At 36.5% G+C, this 19,565-nt stretch overlaps 1 protein-coding gene across 1 annotated transcript in view; it reads right to left on the bottom strand.

Annotated features, from left to right (window-relative positions):
* LTBP1 (latent transforming growth factor beta binding protein 1) overlaps window positions 1-19,565 on the bottom strand; it is a 190,371-nt gene that overhangs the window by 68,034 nt on the left and 102,772 nt on the right. The window contains exons 8-10 of the mRNA XM_018085320.2: window positions 15,654-15,725; window positions 2,666-2,788; window positions 971-1,138 (exon numbers count right to left, since the gene is read on the bottom strand). Coding sequence (XP_017940809.2) covers window positions 971-1,138; window positions 2,666-2,788; window positions 15,654-15,725 — 363 coding nt within the window. The remainder of the gene's footprint in view (window positions 1-970; window positions 1,139-2,665; window positions 2,789-15,653; window positions 15,726-19,565) is intronic.

A 19,565-nucleotide genomic window follows, 5' to 3' on the forward strand; every position in this document is an offset into this window, starting at 1 on the left:
GTCATGCAGGAAACAGTGGCTTTAAAAATCAATTGAAATGCTCTAAAATGTTGGTCATTTTAATTTCTGTAAGTCCAGCTTAAAAAAAGTAGGGAATCTGCTGCTCTCATCACGTCTCTAATGCTAGCTGTGGATTTCACAAAGCAGCTAGCTGTTTTTGACAATGTAAATCATTCTAAAATATTTCAAAGAAGTACATGACCTGTATCGTGGCAGTGACATCTGCAGCAGAAAATTCAAGTAAGCACAGTGGATTGCCATTACAAATACCTATGCTAAAAATACTGAAGATGCTGGACATCATGTATATTGCAACAAGCAATTATGTTTTCAAAGAAGATTAATTTGATCATACATTTGGACAAAAAGATAAAATGAAATTAATATATACCAAAGAATCCATGGACATTTAAGTTTTAAGCAAAACTGGGGAATAGAAAGTACTTAAAAGCAGCAATCAGTATCTACAATATGTGGTATCTTAAACTATAAGCAGCCTAAATGAGGGTCGTGACCAAACAAGCTGGTATTTTCAGAATCCTTATATACTTTAAAAACAGCAGAACTCCAAGGGAACTCATAATACAAATGAGCTTTATGTAACAAGTAAGGAATTGTTTAAGTGAAAGTTGATAAGAAATGTTTAACTACAAGTTTTTATTGTTAAGAAGGCAACACCATCCTTAGCACAATTCTCAAAATGGATGGTAAAGACATGGAGCAAGGTGAGAGAGATACTACCATGTATATCCTACTAACTGTAACATAAACTACAAGCCACGTTGTTCTGTAACCTAACTCTCAAAAGCCGCCATCCTTTTACCAGAGCCTTTAATAACTGAGGAGTATTAACTAGATTTTGGGTTAATTTCCCTATATCTATAATACATAGTGTGGAGGGTTTTTTAAAGCATGCATAACGAACGTAGGGTGGGGGGAAGAGTCTGTATTTTTAATAGGATGTTCTTACCTGTTCCTGGAAGTGGACACTTCTCACAGTGTGGGCCCCAGGCTTTGCCGACGCTGCAACAGCAAAGCTGCTTGCTGAGCTGAACAGAAAGAGGATGCATGCATTGCTTTCCTGCACTGACAAACCGGTAGCAGGGTCCTTTCTCTTCAGCAACTACAGGATTATCAGCTGCAATGAAAGTGAAAGAGAGGATGCTACTATTCAGGCAAAAAGAAAAATAGAGAAACACCATGAGATTTCCAACACCGGTTAAATGGATTAATATTACTGTCTGCAGAAGTTTTACTTCAAACACCTATCTCAAACAAGAATCACAACACACACACACAAAAAATCTTATTTTGCATCAAACACTCCTGAATTCAAACTCATCCTAGACCAAGGATAAGTATTTTAAAGAAAAAAAAATAATTCCCAAGTTGCCATGCTGCCACAATAGAGTTAGAATCGGCTATCTCACTTGTCCACAAGTCCAGTTGCTGTAGCTCAACCATTGGCATTACACAGTTGTGTCAAGCTACATACCCACTAGAACATTCATCCAGAAGTAGGTTATGTCAGTGAGACTGCAAAAGCATTAAGTATCATACATGACACTTTTTTTATAAAAGAGACAATTACATATTTACATTTTGTTACACTTAGTTTTAATGTGGAAGAGCCAAAGGCCAAAAGCTATGACTAGTATGAGAAAGCTAAGACCCATCCAGCTTTCTAATTTATGCATCCAAATTAACATATGGTTAACAGTTTTGGGTAATTTGTTCACTTAAAAATACAAAGACTACCTGATTTTCAACATGACACATAAAAGCAAAAGCAAAAACTAACAACCAACTCCTTTTTTTCTGGTGTTCAACTGAAAAGTGATATGAAGTTCTCCAAACTGCTATGAAACATTCTCAGTAATTGAGTGTCATTAACTAGTAGCATTGGATAATTATGCTGGGAAAAAAAAAAAAAGGAAAGAATTCACCTGTATCTCAAGACCATATTTTATAAATATGAAGACAACTCAGAGAAGGAGCTTAGGAGATTAGCTATTTTTCACTTGTACATATTCTTTGCAGAAAACGTAAAGTGAAAAATTTTAATTTTTCACTACACCATCTTTTCTTCTCACAGAGGTAGCTGATCTCAAAGTAAAAGCTGACGAGTACAGGCAAATATTTGCATTCATGCTGTTCATAACTTTTTCCTAATTCTTTATTAATTTTTAATCCTTTTTAATGAGAAGGAAAATGTGCCAAATATCAACCTGGGCTAAATGTTTAGTAATGGAAACTACTCAGATCAAAGCTGCAGAGGTGGAAGAGGGGAGAGCAGGACACAAAGATGATTTTGGCTGGGGAAGTAGCAGAGATGGGAGGAAAAAAATATGTGGGAAGGAGAACTCCAAACTACTGAGAAAGACTGAATGTATGAGGAGGCTGGATGTGGCCTTGAAGGTTTTTTGTGACAAGCCAGGGAAACATAGCCAAGGTCTTGGGCAGCCACTAGTGGAAACCAACGTTTCCAGGACAAGAGACAGAAAAGAGGCATGAGCACTGAGACTGACTACATAAAGTGAATAAACTGAGAAGATGAGGTGGGGACAGCAAATAAAAGGTGACAGATTAGAAGAGTTAGGCCTGGTCAAATAAATCTTCATCTAAAATGCAACTAAGTATCTGTTAGCTTAGCACCATTACTTACGTATGCATCTTGAGAGGGTAGGATCTGGCACAAATCCCATTTTGCAGGTACATCTATAACTGCCCATGGTATTCAAGCACTCACCATTAGGGCATACTCCCTGTAGCTGACACTCATTGATATCTGTGGGAAAATTGAAAATAATCAGATGCTGAAACATGTATTAATACTTCTCTTTAGTTACCTTTTTTAAAAAAATAAGTATAGGAGGACTGTTACAAGTTAACACTCTAATCAACACTTTTTCCCATACTGACATTTGATTTATAACCTTTTAAAACACTGCTGAGAACATAACAGAAACAAAATTACATTTATACATCATTCTTGAATACTTCGAATTAAAAAAAACAAATACACTTTGGCTGGCTTATCAACCCCTCTTTTCCTGACTAGATGATTGCTTGTGCAGCCAAACACAGCTCACAAGAATGTTCACAGAGACAAATTTAAAGCGATGTAGTATATATTTTATGCAGGGTGGAACATTGCTTAATACATTTACTGCAGTTTTTATTAGTATTTGTATTCAACATTGCTCAAAAGTTCATTGTGCTGGAAGAAGCACAGCGCAAAAGTATCATCTCTAGTCTAAAGAGCTTACTGTCTTGATAACAAGAATATGCTTCAGGAAGCACAGAACACATGTGACATGAAAAAACATGTATCTGTGGGAACACAACTTTGCAACAACTGACACTACTTTGATAAAGCTTGCTGTTATGAGGCCACCCACACAAGTGTCCCTTTCAGGGTCTCACTGAATCATTCTCCCACGACACAAGCATTGGACCTCAAGCCTGTATCATACTTGGGGTTGCATCTGTAATTCACTTACTCTTAGAACAGGACCTGCCTGACAATCATCTGGATACCATCTCTAACTAAGTCAGCCAGGATTTTATTTCAGGGGAGAGCAACAACATAGCTCGGACTCATAAACAAAACCTTAAAATAATAATAAAAATAAAAATAAAAGCCCATCTAATCCATAATTACCTCTATCATAAATTTCCATGTCTCCTCTTGCAGAAAAATTGAGAGAGTACATTGAAATACACCTACTTAAAAATGTTTATGTGTATTATTTTTACACAAGACTTCCCTCCCTATCCTTAAGGCTAGGAAAAAATGCCTAATTTGCTGGGCAAACCTCAAGTGGAAGTCAGATATTCCTGCTAGCTCCTTGAAAATCAGGTATCAGTGATCATTTTATCTAAAATATACAATATTTATTATCTTTCCTCTTGGCTCTTATAAAACCATCACCATTTTATTTCACCTTGTTGTATACGGCTGCCTAATGCAACACAATCAATGAGGGTAAGAAGTGGAATATACAAAATATGACAGATGTGCTGGAGTTTGCTTTTGGAAACCTATAGAAAGAACGTTTTTTCTTAATTTTTCTCCACAAGTTTGGCTACTTGTCCCACTACACAGGAGTGCACAGTACAGCAGACACTAGCAGTTATTATACCAGCTGCATTTTTTTCCAAATACTTAGTGTTCAGCTTATCCCTCAGCTCTTCCAGTGCTATACCTAATATAGTATCTTGACACCACCTGGATAAACTTCTCTTCTATGCACTTAGCTATGTGTGACAGAGCGATAATTTATATACTACAACTTAGGACGAAATGTGATGGAAACCACATGAATTACAAAGGATCAGCTTTGCCTCAAAGGAATTTTCAAGTGAAATTCCCAGACTACATGACTTTCTAACCTCAGAGGGAGTGGATTATTAAAAAAGGAGAATGGTATAAGAAAAGAGCACAAAAAACATCTGAAATATTCTCCTACAGCAGCCTATCTTTTGTCTCATCCAACCTTTGAGCAGGATTATATCCCATTTAAGCACAGGAGTATCTTATTTAAAGACTACACTAATACAGAATATTTATTAAGCTAGACTTTTTCTGATGCACTTGAAATTTTTTCTTGAAGTTTCTTCCGTTTCTCAGTCAGACTAGGTTCTTCCTTTTGTCTTGAAATCTCAGAATATGATTGAAGGCATCTACAAAGTTCCAGTTGATCCCAAAAGGAAGATCACAATTTTTCCAATACCATTATAATTTGTGAGTATAACAAGGAATGAACTTAAATCTTAATAGTTAGCAAACTACAGATATTATTGAAATATCCCTAAATAGAAACACACTGATGCTGCTGTAAAGTTGTCAGGAGGAAAGGAAGTATTACTAACCCTCTACTTTCAAAAATCAGGCACAACAAAGACCTGATGAAAGAGAAGACTGTGAAATACCTAGAAGCTAATACAAAGCAAATACTGGAACACTCAAGAACCCCCTACTGAATTTTTCACCCATGGATGATTTGGTCCTCAAATGCTAAACCATAAAACAATTCTACTTGCTTTGATGAGCACTGTCTCTGTTGTCGGAAATAAGTCAGAGGAAGAGACTGTATCCTTGTATCCTTTACTTTGAATACAGGAAATTTTGATATCTGGGTTCATTGAAAAATAAAAATCCTCAACAAAACTACACAAATACAAAATTATATACACACAGGCAAAAAGTACATAAAGATTTTGGAGGAAGAGAAAAAACATGGGAGAAATTGGTACATATAATGAAAAGAATTGCTTTGCTTCCTACACTGTAATAACCAGACATTTTTAAACAACTTTTTCCCTTTCCAAATTCAAAGTGTACATTTTTATTTACAGGAAAATTAACCTATACTAATGGGAAAAAATGGCAGATATCTCCCAGGTGACATATGTAACATATCACTTTTTTGGTCACTTTTTCTGGAATATAAATCCATATAGAATTAGCAGAAATTCTTTGTAGAGTGAAAACAGGATTTAAGTTTTTAATCAGCATAGAAGACAACTTATTTTAAATAATGTAAATTTGACTTGGATTTTATAGCTCTAATTTTCAAGGAAAGACTAAATCTCATTTGTTAACCATTAAAATACATTGCTCGTTGAATATATGTGATCATGAAAAATCTGGCACTTTCCCATTCTAGCTAGGAGAATAATTCTACCATTCTACGTGTATTTAAGCAAGGTAAGTAATTATATAGAATAGTATAAGTGCATTTATATTTTTAATGTTTAAAATTATTGATGATGCACTTATTAGATGATAATTTTACTCTGTTTGAATCCACCTTAATTTTAAGGAATGTTAAAAATCTATATATGGATAAACTTTAATATTTGAATACTAAAAGTATATAGGCATGCTAAAAACAGAAAGCAAAATCCTGCAAAAACACAGATATATTTTATGTTTGTAGAACTATGTTGTTGTAATTCTCAACCAGTTGTTCAACTTTGAATAACTTAGCTACTGAACTGAAATCCATATACATATAAATATATTTACAGTGAAACATTAGGAGGTACAAAATTCTAGTTACAGATTAAAGACTTCAACTAGTTGAATAATCTTGAATACCTACTAGATAAACTGTGGTATTTGGATTTTATAATGATTTTTTTTAACATAGCTTAAACTGTAATTGTGAACTTTTGGGTAAATTTAATTTGAATATAATCTAAACAGAAATTATGCATGTTTTTACAGATCTGAACTGTATTTCATGTCATTGCTGAGGAAAACTGGCACGGGAACATAGGAGACACACTTGGTGAGACTGGAAGAATCTTTTTCTAGAGTTTTGCCTACTAATAGTGAAGGTTTCGTGGCATTATTTATTGAAGTGGCTGATTTGCGGGTAAATGGGATCTTCCTATAATTCATGAATACACAGGCATCTTTCTTTCCAAATGATTCAATTATTTTGCAGGAAATATTCACAGATGCTGTCATTATTGCCTCTGTATTTAATCTCTTTGCAGACAAACTGAGTTTGTACGTCTAGTACTTAAAAATACAACACGCAATCCACATGTGCTCTGTTATTGCTATTTAATATGGGCGCCACTATATTTAAGTTCCAGCTCATGTGTAAATAGCTAAATACCAGTGAACATTCCTTTCAGAGTCCCCGATACAGATATTCCTCTTTCTAAATTTGTGCACTTTTTAAAGTTAACTTCATTGTGCATGTTCTGATGCCTCAGCATAATTTAATTATAGTGTATTTTAACGCCTCTTTTCCAAGTCACATCTTCTTAATGAGCTCATAGAATTACTGAGCTGATGCTCTATGCTGAATTACACAAGCCTATCTAGGGATTCCTCAGAAACAAGCCATAAAAAATCCCAACCCCTCACATTTTCAAAAGAAACAAATGTATATGTAAGAATAGTGGTTATTTAACAACTTGGGTGGAAAAAAAATCCCTTCCAGATTTACTACCTACTTCACTTCATTTCAGACTGTGGTAAAAGGCCACCTATCCAAAACGTTTGCTACCGCTTGCCAGCCTGCCCAGCTATGCAAATTGCACTGGAATCAACTTGTTCAGGCAGCTGGAAAAGAAATCTGATTCAAGATTAACAGATTTTTTTTCTTTTCAGCCCTCTATTTCTTGTATATGGACATAAAATATAAGTATAGGAATGAGAATTCATTTGTTCCATTGTACTAACTAGAGAAAAACATCTGAATAATCTTTTGTTGTGCCGAAGTATGAACTGATGACACTCTTGAGAAGTGATTTGATTAAACACCTTCATATACACAGAGAAAATACTATGGGGCTATGTAGCAGTACTATAAAACCATACACACATAAATAAAGCTTTCCAAAGACCAATTCAATATTGACTTTCAGTTTTTGAGAAAAGCAGAATAATGAAGTTTCCTCAGTAAAAAGCCTCTGCGTTAGTGAGACAGAAGAAAAAGAGCTTAAGCAAGGAGATATTCCACACAGCACTTTGCATGGCTACGCAATAAATTCTCATGCTAGGCATCATTATTTATAAAGAACTAATAAATAAAGCATTGATTTTGTAATAGTTGATGTTTGATAATGGGAATGACTTGACCTTTCTCAATGGTAATAAATGAGTATAAACCCGCTGGCATGAAAGAAGCATTGTCATTCTGCACTGACTGCCAGCCTGACCCTTTGCTGTTATTCTTCTATATTATACATGCCAAACACATGGAACTGTTCCATGGCATACTGTGCTCCTCGGTTTGGTAGTCCATCTCCACAAAAGTTTGACTCATATTTTCAGTCTGTGGTAATGGCAGGGGAAGCCACAAGCCATCCCAGCAGCCCTGTTGGTTGACTCTGCTCTCATGAGTTCATCCAAATTCACAGAAGCGTTGCCATAACCAAGGTCTTGACAGTGATGCTGCAGCACTGTACAGATGAGTCTGCTGTGTCTCAGCTCCTCCTATATTCTTTTCTAAGCACACAGCTTGATATATGGTGAGGTCAGCCACCACACTCCCCTCCAGAGCCACCACAGTGCTCCCAGCTTCAAATAACCCAGGTGCTGTAACCAAACTGCTGCTAATCTATCCCACAATCTTTCCCACTAAGAAGAACTTAAAACGGTCTCTCTTAACAAGAACAGTTAGTGTTTGATACCTTCCCACACATTTTTATAGGTCTTCTGGGTGTCAGGTCAGCCTGCTCTCAGAAAATGAAATGTGTTAATGACTCACTGCCACTGAATTTCCTGGGGAAAAAAGCAAGCTAAAACAACTATTTCCTAACTGAATGCTTGTCTGCTCATGTGGAGAGCGTGACTTTGAACACAGTAATATCCATGGACTTTAAAAAAAAACCCAAAAAACAACAAACCCCCTCCTCCAAAACCAAACTGAAGTGAAGGAGGACGATGAGAGCAATGTAAGATGTTCATTTAAACAAGTAATCTTCACAGCCTACTGCTCTTCTACACATTGACAGGCCAAGACAATGCGAAGAGCTTGATGCCAACTACAGCCAAGCAAAGTGTTGCAGAAGCACTTGTTGATCAGCAAAGAATTTTTTGCTACAGAGCACCCTACGAAAGCTGATGGTTGGCATATCAGCTCTGTAGTGTTTCCTTTTGGCAGCTTCCAGCTGTAAGACTATTTAGGAAGAGAAGTTCACTATGTTTTGGCTGTGTTAACCATTATAACAGCTCTTCAGACCACCCAGGCCCAGTTGGACTAATGCAGAAACACTAAGGTGGTGTAAAACTGTCTTCTCTGCCTTCAGCCTTGTAGGTCATTTGGACACATGGATTAAGTCCCTTTTTGAAGAGTGAGCGATGCCCATATTTGGTCACAGACATACAAGAATTTGAAACATTTCTATAAAATTAAATCCGTTCTTTCATTTCCAGGCATAGCACATTGAATTTATGCTCATCAAAATCATCACAGCTTGGAGCATTAAGTATTATCTTAAAATTCTAGAACTGAACATACAAGTTTATTAATGTGTTTTGGTCAAAGCTGAAATCTTCTGACTTTACATTATTTAAACGTATCTATTCATTTTAAAGAAAACATTTTTACTCAAGAAAAACAGTCTACAAATTCAGAAAAGTCAGGGGTCACAGCAAGAATTTCGAACAATGCAAATGCAAGCAAAAACAGTCTGTAATTTGTTTTTTGAAAGAAACTATTGCTACCGTTCACGTAAATAATGTGGTGAATTTTGTTTTCTGGAGCACTGGTAACTTTGAAATGGTAAATTCCACTATCAAAATTGGACCAGGGTTTGAGTTTATAACTATTTTATGTTGAAGTAAACAAAATGCATTTGAAATTTTCATAAATAAGGCTGAAGAACGCTAAGAAGTGATTTAGTATTAATTAAAAAAAATATGTCTTTTGAAAGAATAGATCTCACTTGTATCATTGAGTTTTCTGTGTTACAAATTTGAGGTGATTTTTGATTACATGAATAAATTCAACTCAAAAGACAATGAACATTTCAGATTTTCAAAGTCACATTACATGCACTAAAAGAAGAAAACAATGTTTAATTTCACCATTTTTAAGAAAACATATGACAAGGTATAAAAAGTAAATATGCAACAGCTTCCAGCTAGGACTGTCATGATATCCAGAAGGTTCTTACGAATTTTGGACCAAGAATGGGAAGTTGTAGAAGCAGGAACTTCTAGTCAAACCACCACAGCCTTGGTAGCTTCACTGAAATATTCAGAATAAACCTGTGGCTACAAAGTACTGCAGCCCGTCTCACCCCCTCTGTCTCAAGTGTCTGGTGCCAAAGGACACAAGCAATCTCAACAGTTTGAGACAGTGATTCCAGCCCTGAGCACTGTGGAAAGGTAAATTTCTGAAGGGGACTTCTGCATTTAGCTCTGAAATTCAGTCTCTACGTTTATCAAAAACCAATCAACTTTGGTTAAATTACTAAGCAATAAAACTGAACAGAAAATAGTAGTCTCCTTATGATGTAAAATGAGCAAGTTGCTTTTCAATAAGACCCACGCACACTTAAGACACTTTGCTGCATTTAAGCAAAGCAAGTCTTCTAGATCAATTATATACTAATTTGCCACAGTACTGGGCAACTTCTTAGTTAAAACTGACCTAGTGGTCAGTCATTAAATGTTATTGAGTAAATATCTGCCTGGATAGATGTTTTAATGCAGTAAGTGCTTTAATATGCACAATAAATTAGGTTGCAAATTTAGACTGGAATATATAATTTACATTACTCATGAAAATTTTGCTCATTCTGGTACTATATGCTAGGCTTCACTGGGAGTGCCATCTGACTGAATGATCTCCAAACTGACTCAACATACGGTAATCAGCTTTTATTCTCTTTATGAAAATCAATTACAATCAATTACCTATTAACACCACAGAAAACACTGTTCCAACTGGTTCCACTATAGGTACATTGTTAACCACTATAAATATCCTCTGTTCTAAGAAACATATAATAATCCAGATTTTTCTGCCTCCATTATAGTTGATTGTTTCAATAATAACATGATTAGTGAGAACAAGGGGCAAAAGAAACAAAAAACAAGGTTTCATTGTTAATTAATCTATTGCAATATTTTCTAAAATTACAGAAAAAACAGCTGCTTATTCTAAGAAATGACCCATTGATTTCTGTGAGCTAACATAACAGCAGCAGGAGAAATCGGTCCAACTCATTTTGTGCTTTTGCGTGGAATTTACTGGAACACAAGTTTGCAGATCCACACTTCTCAAACACATAATCAATGTCCAAACAGCAACCCAGCCCAGTTTCTGGAGATACATTTATTTCTCAGTACGATCATCATAAAAGAACTTCTTTTGAAAGACGGTTGTTGACTTAGTAGCTAAGTAACATAAAAACCATTTCTTACAAAGCTAAGTTCTTCTATTACTTTAAAGTAGTAAAATAAATATACAACGTGCAGAGAAAACAAATTTATTACTGTATTTTAGGGACAAATGTAGGAGAGCAGAATATACCCTCAAAATTTATCTTAAATCATGATGAAGCCAAGGGAAAAGAGCTTTAAGTCCCCAGAGCACATGACTATAGAATTTGATCCATCAACATACAAGTACTAGTTTCTACAAGCTCATACACATTTTATTTTAAGAATATAGGGACTTTCCATGAACTTCCATGCACTTTTTACTTCAGTGTAAAACAACAAGTGTCCAGGTATTTTTCCAGTTCTTTAAGATAAGATTTCTAAAGTGCTCTACTGGCAATATGCTAGTTTCCTGAAAAATGAATCCAACCTTTTCACCAGCTGTTTTTTTCATTCTACTTCAGTTTTCCAAGAAAACCATTAGAGAGTAAGGAAACAGTAGTATAATTCAAAGCAGGGAACCAGAAATTAACACTGCATGTGGATTCTGACAAAGAAGTTGCAACTCTGATAAGCTGTATTTTGGCTCTAATGACAGCCTTAGGGTATCCATGTGTGTACATGCAATAAATCACCCAATTGAAAAGATAATTACTGAGGGGGAAAAGAGCTTTCTTAATAGCAATTACACTAAATTGTTCAAATTAACATACCCACAGATGGGTCTTTGTTGTCCTACTTACACATTAGAGAGAAGAATGTTTCATTATATTAGTTCACTCACTTGAAAGGAAAGAAATCAGGATCTGGTTATTAATCACACTAATACTTCTTAGTTTATGAAGCCTTTGTAGGCTTTTGACTGCAAAACCAGTGTAGAACAAAAGGTTAATTAGACTTTTAGGCCTGATTTTCAAAGGCAGTGAAAGCTGGACAATATTTAGGTGAAAACAACAATCTCCTTAAGCTGGAGGCACGGATTCAGAAATATATCCCCATTACTATTTTGTCTGGCAACCCTGGCCCTTTCTGAGCATGGACACAGCATGCATACCCTTTCAGTAAAGAATAATCTAATTAAAATGTACACTTCCATATAGACATGCTGTTCCACTCCCTTTCAATATAATTGTAAAGATCATTGAAAGAATATGAATACTCCCATGACAGCAGCTTAAACAATTTTCTCTCAACATCTACTGCTGTAGCTTTGCTCTGTGTTAGTGATATGGACAGCTCTTTTTGCATTAGTCCTGTCCTCTTTGCTCCTAGAAAAGCATTTCTGCTTCAGATAAACTAAGAGGACACTTTCAGCTGCCCCCATCGAAAAGCACATGCTATTAACCACTTCAGGACTGAAATGCACCCTGACAGCAGCTTTCACGAATGAAGCTAGCTTTCCTGAAGAAAATTCAAACAGAGGTCAAAATCATGACCTGCTGAAAGAAAATGGTAATCTTGTTACTTACTTCAACAGTACTAAATTCCATCATGCTTTGTTTCATGGGTATTTCTTCTCCCAGTTCCTTCCTTTTTTGTACCCCCTTTTTGGAGCGTGCTGGTGAGCAAATCACAGAGGAGCCATCCAAGCCTTGATAAGGCAATAGGGGAAACCTCCAACAGCCACCACCTCTGCCCTCTCCAGAAAGTTAAGAGATTGTGTCCATCCTCAATTCATCAACAGCCTACTTCCTGGTGAGATAATCCTACTCCCATTTGATGCTTAAACTCTAGATTATAAATTCCCATGTATCAACTACAAGTTATATTTAGAGTTTACAGCTTGCTCTCTTCTGGGATAATGACAGCAGTATAAAACAAACTATTTTAAAGCCTCATATTTCTTGCAGTGTTAGTTATGTGGTACAAAAATGTGTCAGGGGAAAATCTATCAAAATCCAGTGCAAAAAACAATGACTAGCCTACCAGGTATGGATCTGTTTCTGTACACTACCATGGCAGTACTTAGTTCCCTCAAATGCTCCTACCCAGAGACATATGTTCTCCCTCCCTTATCAGCCTGTCACTGCTCAATGAAACAATTTCCTGGCCTACTACAGACAACCTTCCACAAGTACCAGACAATTTTTAACCATCTGTAGACACTGACTAAGAATCTTAGTTTCCATGGAATAAGATTTGCCAACACCTACAATCTCGTGAAACAAACTGAATGCCCTACACGCCTTCAAATGCCTGCTGGGTTGCTGCTGTCTAGGAAACCATTGTGTGGGGTTTGTGATCAACTACTGAAGGTACCAAAAGCTCCCTTCTCTCCTGGATCATGCTCAGAGAGATGCCATGATGGCATCACGGCATCTTCTAGACACTTTCTGTGCTCAAAGTTAGAATACATCTCTTTTGCAGACTCCGAAAAACCTCACAAATAATATGCAGAATGAGACAATAGCTGGAAACATCTTGCTGAAATATACACACCACCTGTGTGTTTAATTTGAGGCATGAAAAGGTGGCCCATTTATGACTCACACTCACCTCCTTCACCTTTTCACTTTTCAGTTCTCATTAGTAAGTTACGATCAACATCTCCCCACTCCTTTTATTTATTAGGAAGACCCTATGGTTTTTCACTGCAGAGCAGGGAGCGAGCTCCTGAGATGCAATTGGTAGCTCTCTTCCATTCAGTTTTTACTATTTTGACCCACCTCAATTTTCTCTTGCAGTCTTCCAAATGCTCCTACCCTGCAAGCTGGTAAGCCACTAGGTAGAGGCCAGAGCAGCAGATCGGCTCAGGTGGCTACACTTGCAGATAGCAGCTCAGATCTCCCTCAGCAGTGAAACAGCATGATGTTTGTGTTTAATGCTCTAGGAACTTTATTATTTTGGTTGGTAAATGATTTCTTTATGCAACTGGTTATTGTACATTCCCTCATCAGAATGTTAAGTGAAAGTTTTCAGTTAAATAAGATTAACTTTATGTCCAAAATGCCTACAAATATCCTTTAACATCAGTTACTCTTTCATTTTATCCTGCTCTCCACCACCACTACTCTTTGTTGGGACCTCTTTTACCCTTACTGTATCAACAATGATTAACAAACCTGACCACAGCAATATCAGTCTCACTTGAACTCATTTTTCCCTTATTTCCCAAATCTCTCTCCAGAGTACCATTGCAAGACTGCTCACATCTTCTCAGACCTCCTTCTTGTTTGCTTGTGCTGTGTCAAACAAGTCAGACAAGCAATTAAGGTTTTTCCTACATCCTCACCTGGCACCTCTGTCCAGTGCTCAAAGATACACAGAAAGAACAACCATATGCCTATGGGTATCTCTTCAGCTTCATCAGAGAGAGATGCCATAGGCCAGGAGAATGTAAATGTCCCAAGCCTTTCTTTGTAGCTTCATGATCATGCAGATCCCACAACCCTATATGTTTTGATAACTTCAGTGTCTACAGCCAAGACGGAGAGATAGACAACAGGTTAGCAAAGGCATATAGAGCTTTTGGAAGACTCCATAAAAGAGTCTGGCAAAATAAACACCTGAAGAAAAGTACAAAGTTCAGTGTTTACAGAGCCATAGTGCTGTCTACTCTCTTATATGGGTCCGAATCATGGGTCATTTACCACCACCACCTGCGTCTCCTAGAATGCTTCCATCAACACTGTCTCCGTACAATCCTAAACATCCACTGGTCAGACTATGTGACCAATACATCTGTTCTAGAACAGGCAGCAGTTACAAGTATTGAGGCCATGTTACTGAGAACACAGCTGCGTTGGGCAGGACACGTCTCAAGGATGAAGGACCACCACCTCCCTAAGATCCTGCTCTATGGTGAACTTGCCACCAGCCACCACAAGAGAGGAGCCCCGAAGAGGAGATACAAGGACTCCCTGAAGCAACATCTCAGCCTTGGTCATATTGATCTCCATCGCTGGTCTACTCTGGCCTCCAGTCGGGAGGTCTGGACACACTATATATAATGCTGCTGCTTCCTTTGAGAACATGCACAGGATAACCATCAAAGAGAAAAGACAACGCAGAAAGAATCATGTCTTGCCAATACCATCCAAGGAGTCTTTCTGCCGTGCTTTTTTGCAACCGATCTTGTCTATCTTGCATTGGCCTTTTTAGCCACCAGCGTGCTTGTAGCAAATGTGGGTAGAGCCCTTCCCAAATCTGCATTCACAAAGCCTAGCCATGAATGTTTACAGCTAAGAAATAATACAGTCTAATCTTGGAGTAACACAACTTATACACTGTCAAACTCCACACATCCTCACCTGCACTATGCACAACCTGGAAGTATGTGGGTCACTGCTTTACACAGCAGCCAGGTACACATGCTTATAATCTTCATCTTGCCAGGGACACTGTCTGGTTTTTCTCAGTACTGTTGTGTCTAACCTCTAAGTCCAAAAGGATTTTTCTCTGATTACTCTAAACTTCCATGATTATAAAAATTATTCTATATTGCTAGTTTCCTCTGATTTAACTAAGTGTACAGATTCACTGTTCAGCAAAAAAACTGACAGAACAGTCTTCTTTATACTGAAGAGCAAAGTAAATGGATCCTTATGAAATCATCTTTATACATCATCAAAGAAAATTAAACTATAAGTAAAAGTTTTAAAAGATTTTTGCCCTGGAGGCAAAAAAACATGCTATACAGTTGCCAATATTTGGAAAGAGTTAAAAGTAGCCTCAACATTTTTTCTCAAATACAAATCAATAAACTGGATTCATTCATGTAAGTCATAAATATCAAAGAATCTGTCACAGAAAACAAATACACAAATACAATCAATTGTGGACACTATCATACCTTGACAAAATGTAGCATTGATCCTATTGTAGCCTTGTGGGCATTCCATCATAGGACTGTATCCATGGTAAGCTGAAGAAAAAAATTATATCAGTTAAATAATGCTAATTTATATGCTTATTTCCAGAGCCTGACAGCCAAATTATCATATAACTATAAAAAAAAATCCAAGTTTTTTTGATGCTTGGTTAAGCATAAAAGATAAAAAAATTAAAGGTTGTACAGGTAACCTTAATTCCATCTCTTTCCATATGTTTACCACTTAAGATCTCAGTTATACAGTCAAATTTGTATTTTTTACAAAAACAGAAACCTTTGAAATCAGAACATTATCATTCATCCTATTTGTCCTCAAATATTCAAATAACTACTTTTGCAAACAAGCTACAAATATCATGTTGGGAAAAGATAAAGTTGAAGATTCATCATGGAAACTCAATGATGGTTTTATAACTGAAAGCAGCTTTAGAAAGCAAAAGTATCTTCAAATGTTAAGCAAAATTGTTGGGTACCAGTTCTCCTGCCATATTGAATTAAAAAAATACTTGAAATCCAGAGCAAACAGATACAAATAAACTTTTAAAATAAGGGGCGAGGGGAAAGAAGAAAAGGGCACATCTGTGATTACAAAGCTGTTGAATTTTAGAAGACTGAACTTCACTTACTGGTTGATCAGTGCAAACTGTCACAGACATAACACTGCAAAGTAAAGACTGAATTCAATTTTGCCAAAATAGAAAGTGTTCAGTTAATCAGTTTTTTATTTCTCTTTATTGGTTTTTTCTTCCCTTAAGGTTGTTTTTGAGACTACAGAAAACTATGTATTCATTCTTAAACATCATAAATAAGAGCAGTAACTTCTTTGTATGGTTATGCACTAAAATCTAACTTCTTGATGAAGCCCAGTAAGTTGTTAAACATATAGGACTAAACTTTTGGCACTATGATCACATACGTGCCTTTGCTAAGAGTCAAGAGAGTTTTTCATAATTTGCTACAACAGAGATCCCTTACATTTGGTCACATCTTTCGGTTTCCTTTGAAAGTGTTCTAAATGTTCAGTAGATAAAAAAAAAGAACTTAAACCAAACCAACCAAACAAAAAACAACCCCAACAAAAAACCAAATGCAGTACTTTTCATCTTCACTGTATATAAATTGTCAAATAAGACAGAACAACTGAGTAACAATGTTGTTGATTGGCTTCACACTACATAGTGCCTGAATTGCACATTTATCCCTGCAGCTTATTTTACAACTGGTAACTGGTTAACTGTAACAGTGGGAGGAAAAAAAGGGAAGAAAAACCTAATAATTATTTTCATTGCTTCTAAGGGTTTTCCTATTATTTGGAAAAATTTAAGTCATGATCCTGAGTAGCAGCTTTTGGAGCGAGACAGTTTTTATTTCAAATTGCTGTGACTTATTTAAAATAATTACTTAATTAGAACATTAAGATTCTCCTTAGATATTGCAAAAATTACAAAATGGTTGAACACAAAAATAGTACGGGCTAAACCAGAGCAACAACATTATTAGAGTTTTGAACACATATTTTCCATCTTTACATTGACTACAACCATTTTAACTTAACCCAAAATCTGGAATTTTTTTCTTTTAAAGTGGCAGCTACAATCTTTTCACAATGTTAACATTAAAACCAGTTGAAATTTAAGGTGAGATTTACAAAAGCACAATGCTCTAGTCTCCCCAAAAAATCAATGAAACTCCTAATAGTCATGTTGGCAGAGTCAGACTCGTAATTGCACTCATTACATCCTAGATGATCTATGTTTGCCATTACAGACCCGATTCAATTCTCACTAAAACCAAGTGAGATACTCTGCAGTGCAGCCTGATGAACAAAAACAGAGGAAGAGCAGAACTCTTGCAGTTGTAGATGGAGACTAGCCCATAAGGTATGCCAGGCCTTTTCCAGTGCTGCAACACATTTTCCCTTCCAGGATGACTCAGCTGCTCTAGAAAGTGCAGTGGTGGAGTGAGGTCAGAGTTTTTTAACCTCTCCCTCCCTCCTCATCCTCCTACTCCCACACTGAACAGGAAATGGCAGCTTATTAGCAGCTGTTTTCTTCCTTCTACAAAGAGCAGAAACGTTAACTGGGTCACAGTAGAGTAAGGAGCTTGTTCAGTGATGCCTAGTGATCCATGTGGGAGCTGGATGGAGTCCTACATTACTTACCCTTTATACACTTAGACAACCTGTTTGTAATTATTAACTGTTAAGAAGAAGCCTGACCAATCATAACATTCCCCATGTAACACAGAAATGCACTTTATCTTAAATGTCTTCTGTAGAAGCCCTCAAAAATGGAGATCTGTTCCAAAATTTCTTCTCTTGGTTTTCAGTAAAACTGAATAACCCATAACCTTACAGACATGGGAGCTGTCTCAGGCCAAGGCACTTAATTTTGCAATAGGACAGAAGTTCTGACTGAGCAGTGGCTGTGACCCAAAATATTCAAGTACATCTCTACAAAGTGACAGAGCCCTACTTAAGACCATGGGAACAAGACACACATAAGCTCACACATGTCCTTAAGTAGCTGACTGAAGTGAGAAGAAAAGTGCCTGATAGTGAGACTGAAGCATACGCTTAAATACTTTGCTAAAGTGTGTTACACAAAAGATCGCAACCTGACTACACATTATTACAAAAACAGGTCAACCTTAAACTGTTTATGAAGCTTAAAACCATAAAAGCAAAAGGAAGTCTGTTTGCTTCCAAAAAATTTACAAAAAACGGGTAATACCATTTTACTGAAGTATCAGAACAGGTCAAAATTATATGGGACTAATGTGGGACTAATTTTGCCTGTTGAGACACTGCCATAGATATCACTTAACTAACAACTTACTAATGATTTACTTGACTTCCAAATTTTTCCATCCAACATCATATAAATTTATACATGTAAATATATATGCATACTCTTTCTACCACTGAATCATTCTCATTGTTGCAAAAATAAAAATACTTGATGAACATAAACCCTTCAGCATCCACTCCATACTTCCATTAAGTCTCATAATAAAGTTACATTTATCTTTGAAAATTGTTTACTCTACAGAAACATAACACTTTGATACTGGCATGAGGCTCAGTTTGACACCTATGCCCTAAGGACACTCAGGCCCAGATTCAAAACAGATTTAGAGGTTCAAGTTGTATGCCTAAGTTCAAACTGATCATCTATAAAATTCTAAAATGCTCTAAGATCACTTAAACACCTTCAAAACTCCAAATTTATCACCTAAAGTTCTTAGAAATCTGAAAATTCACCATTTGCACCCATGCAGGCTTGCTATAAGACATGGCATGACTGAATAGCATCACACGTAGAATCATTCCTAAATCAAAGCTGGCCTAGAAAAAACACCTACACTGCTACCAAAGCTTTAATGAATATTCCTGAAGCATACACCTACCAAATTATGTTCTTGATATAATGCAGTGATATAATGACACTGCATTTTAATCTGGAGAAAACAGACAGTGCACCTTTCTCCTTCTCCCTTCTTAAAACACTAATGTACAGTGAGAACTCCCACCTAGAAAGATGAGAAATGTATCCGATTATGTCTAGGAGAAACAAATGCTTACTTTCCAGGAATGCTTTAATCAGAAGTAGAGGATTATTCCCAGTGACAACATTCTCTGTCTCCTCTTGAGATCATACAGTTACATTCAAAAAAACAATTCCAAATTGAGCCAGAAAGCAGGAGTGAGCATGACTCATACTGTAAGTAATTAAGAACTCTGGGAAAGAGACTGGGTTACTAGTCCTGTTCCAAGAATTGTTCCTGCATTTTATGGGTTAGGGCATCTCCTCATAGGTATAAAATGTAGATTAGAAATTATTCTGGCAGATAAAGGAACTCTGAAGTGTCCCA

The sequence above is a fragment of the Manacus vitellinus genome, unplaced genomic scaffold (genome assembly GCF_001715985.3).
Source record: "Manacus vitellinus isolate BGI_N305 unplaced genomic scaffold, ASM171598v3 scaffold_8_pilon, whole genome shotgun sequence".
Taxonomy (NCBI): domain Eukaryota; kingdom Metazoa; phylum Chordata; class Aves; order Passeriformes; family Pipridae; genus Manacus; species Manacus vitellinus.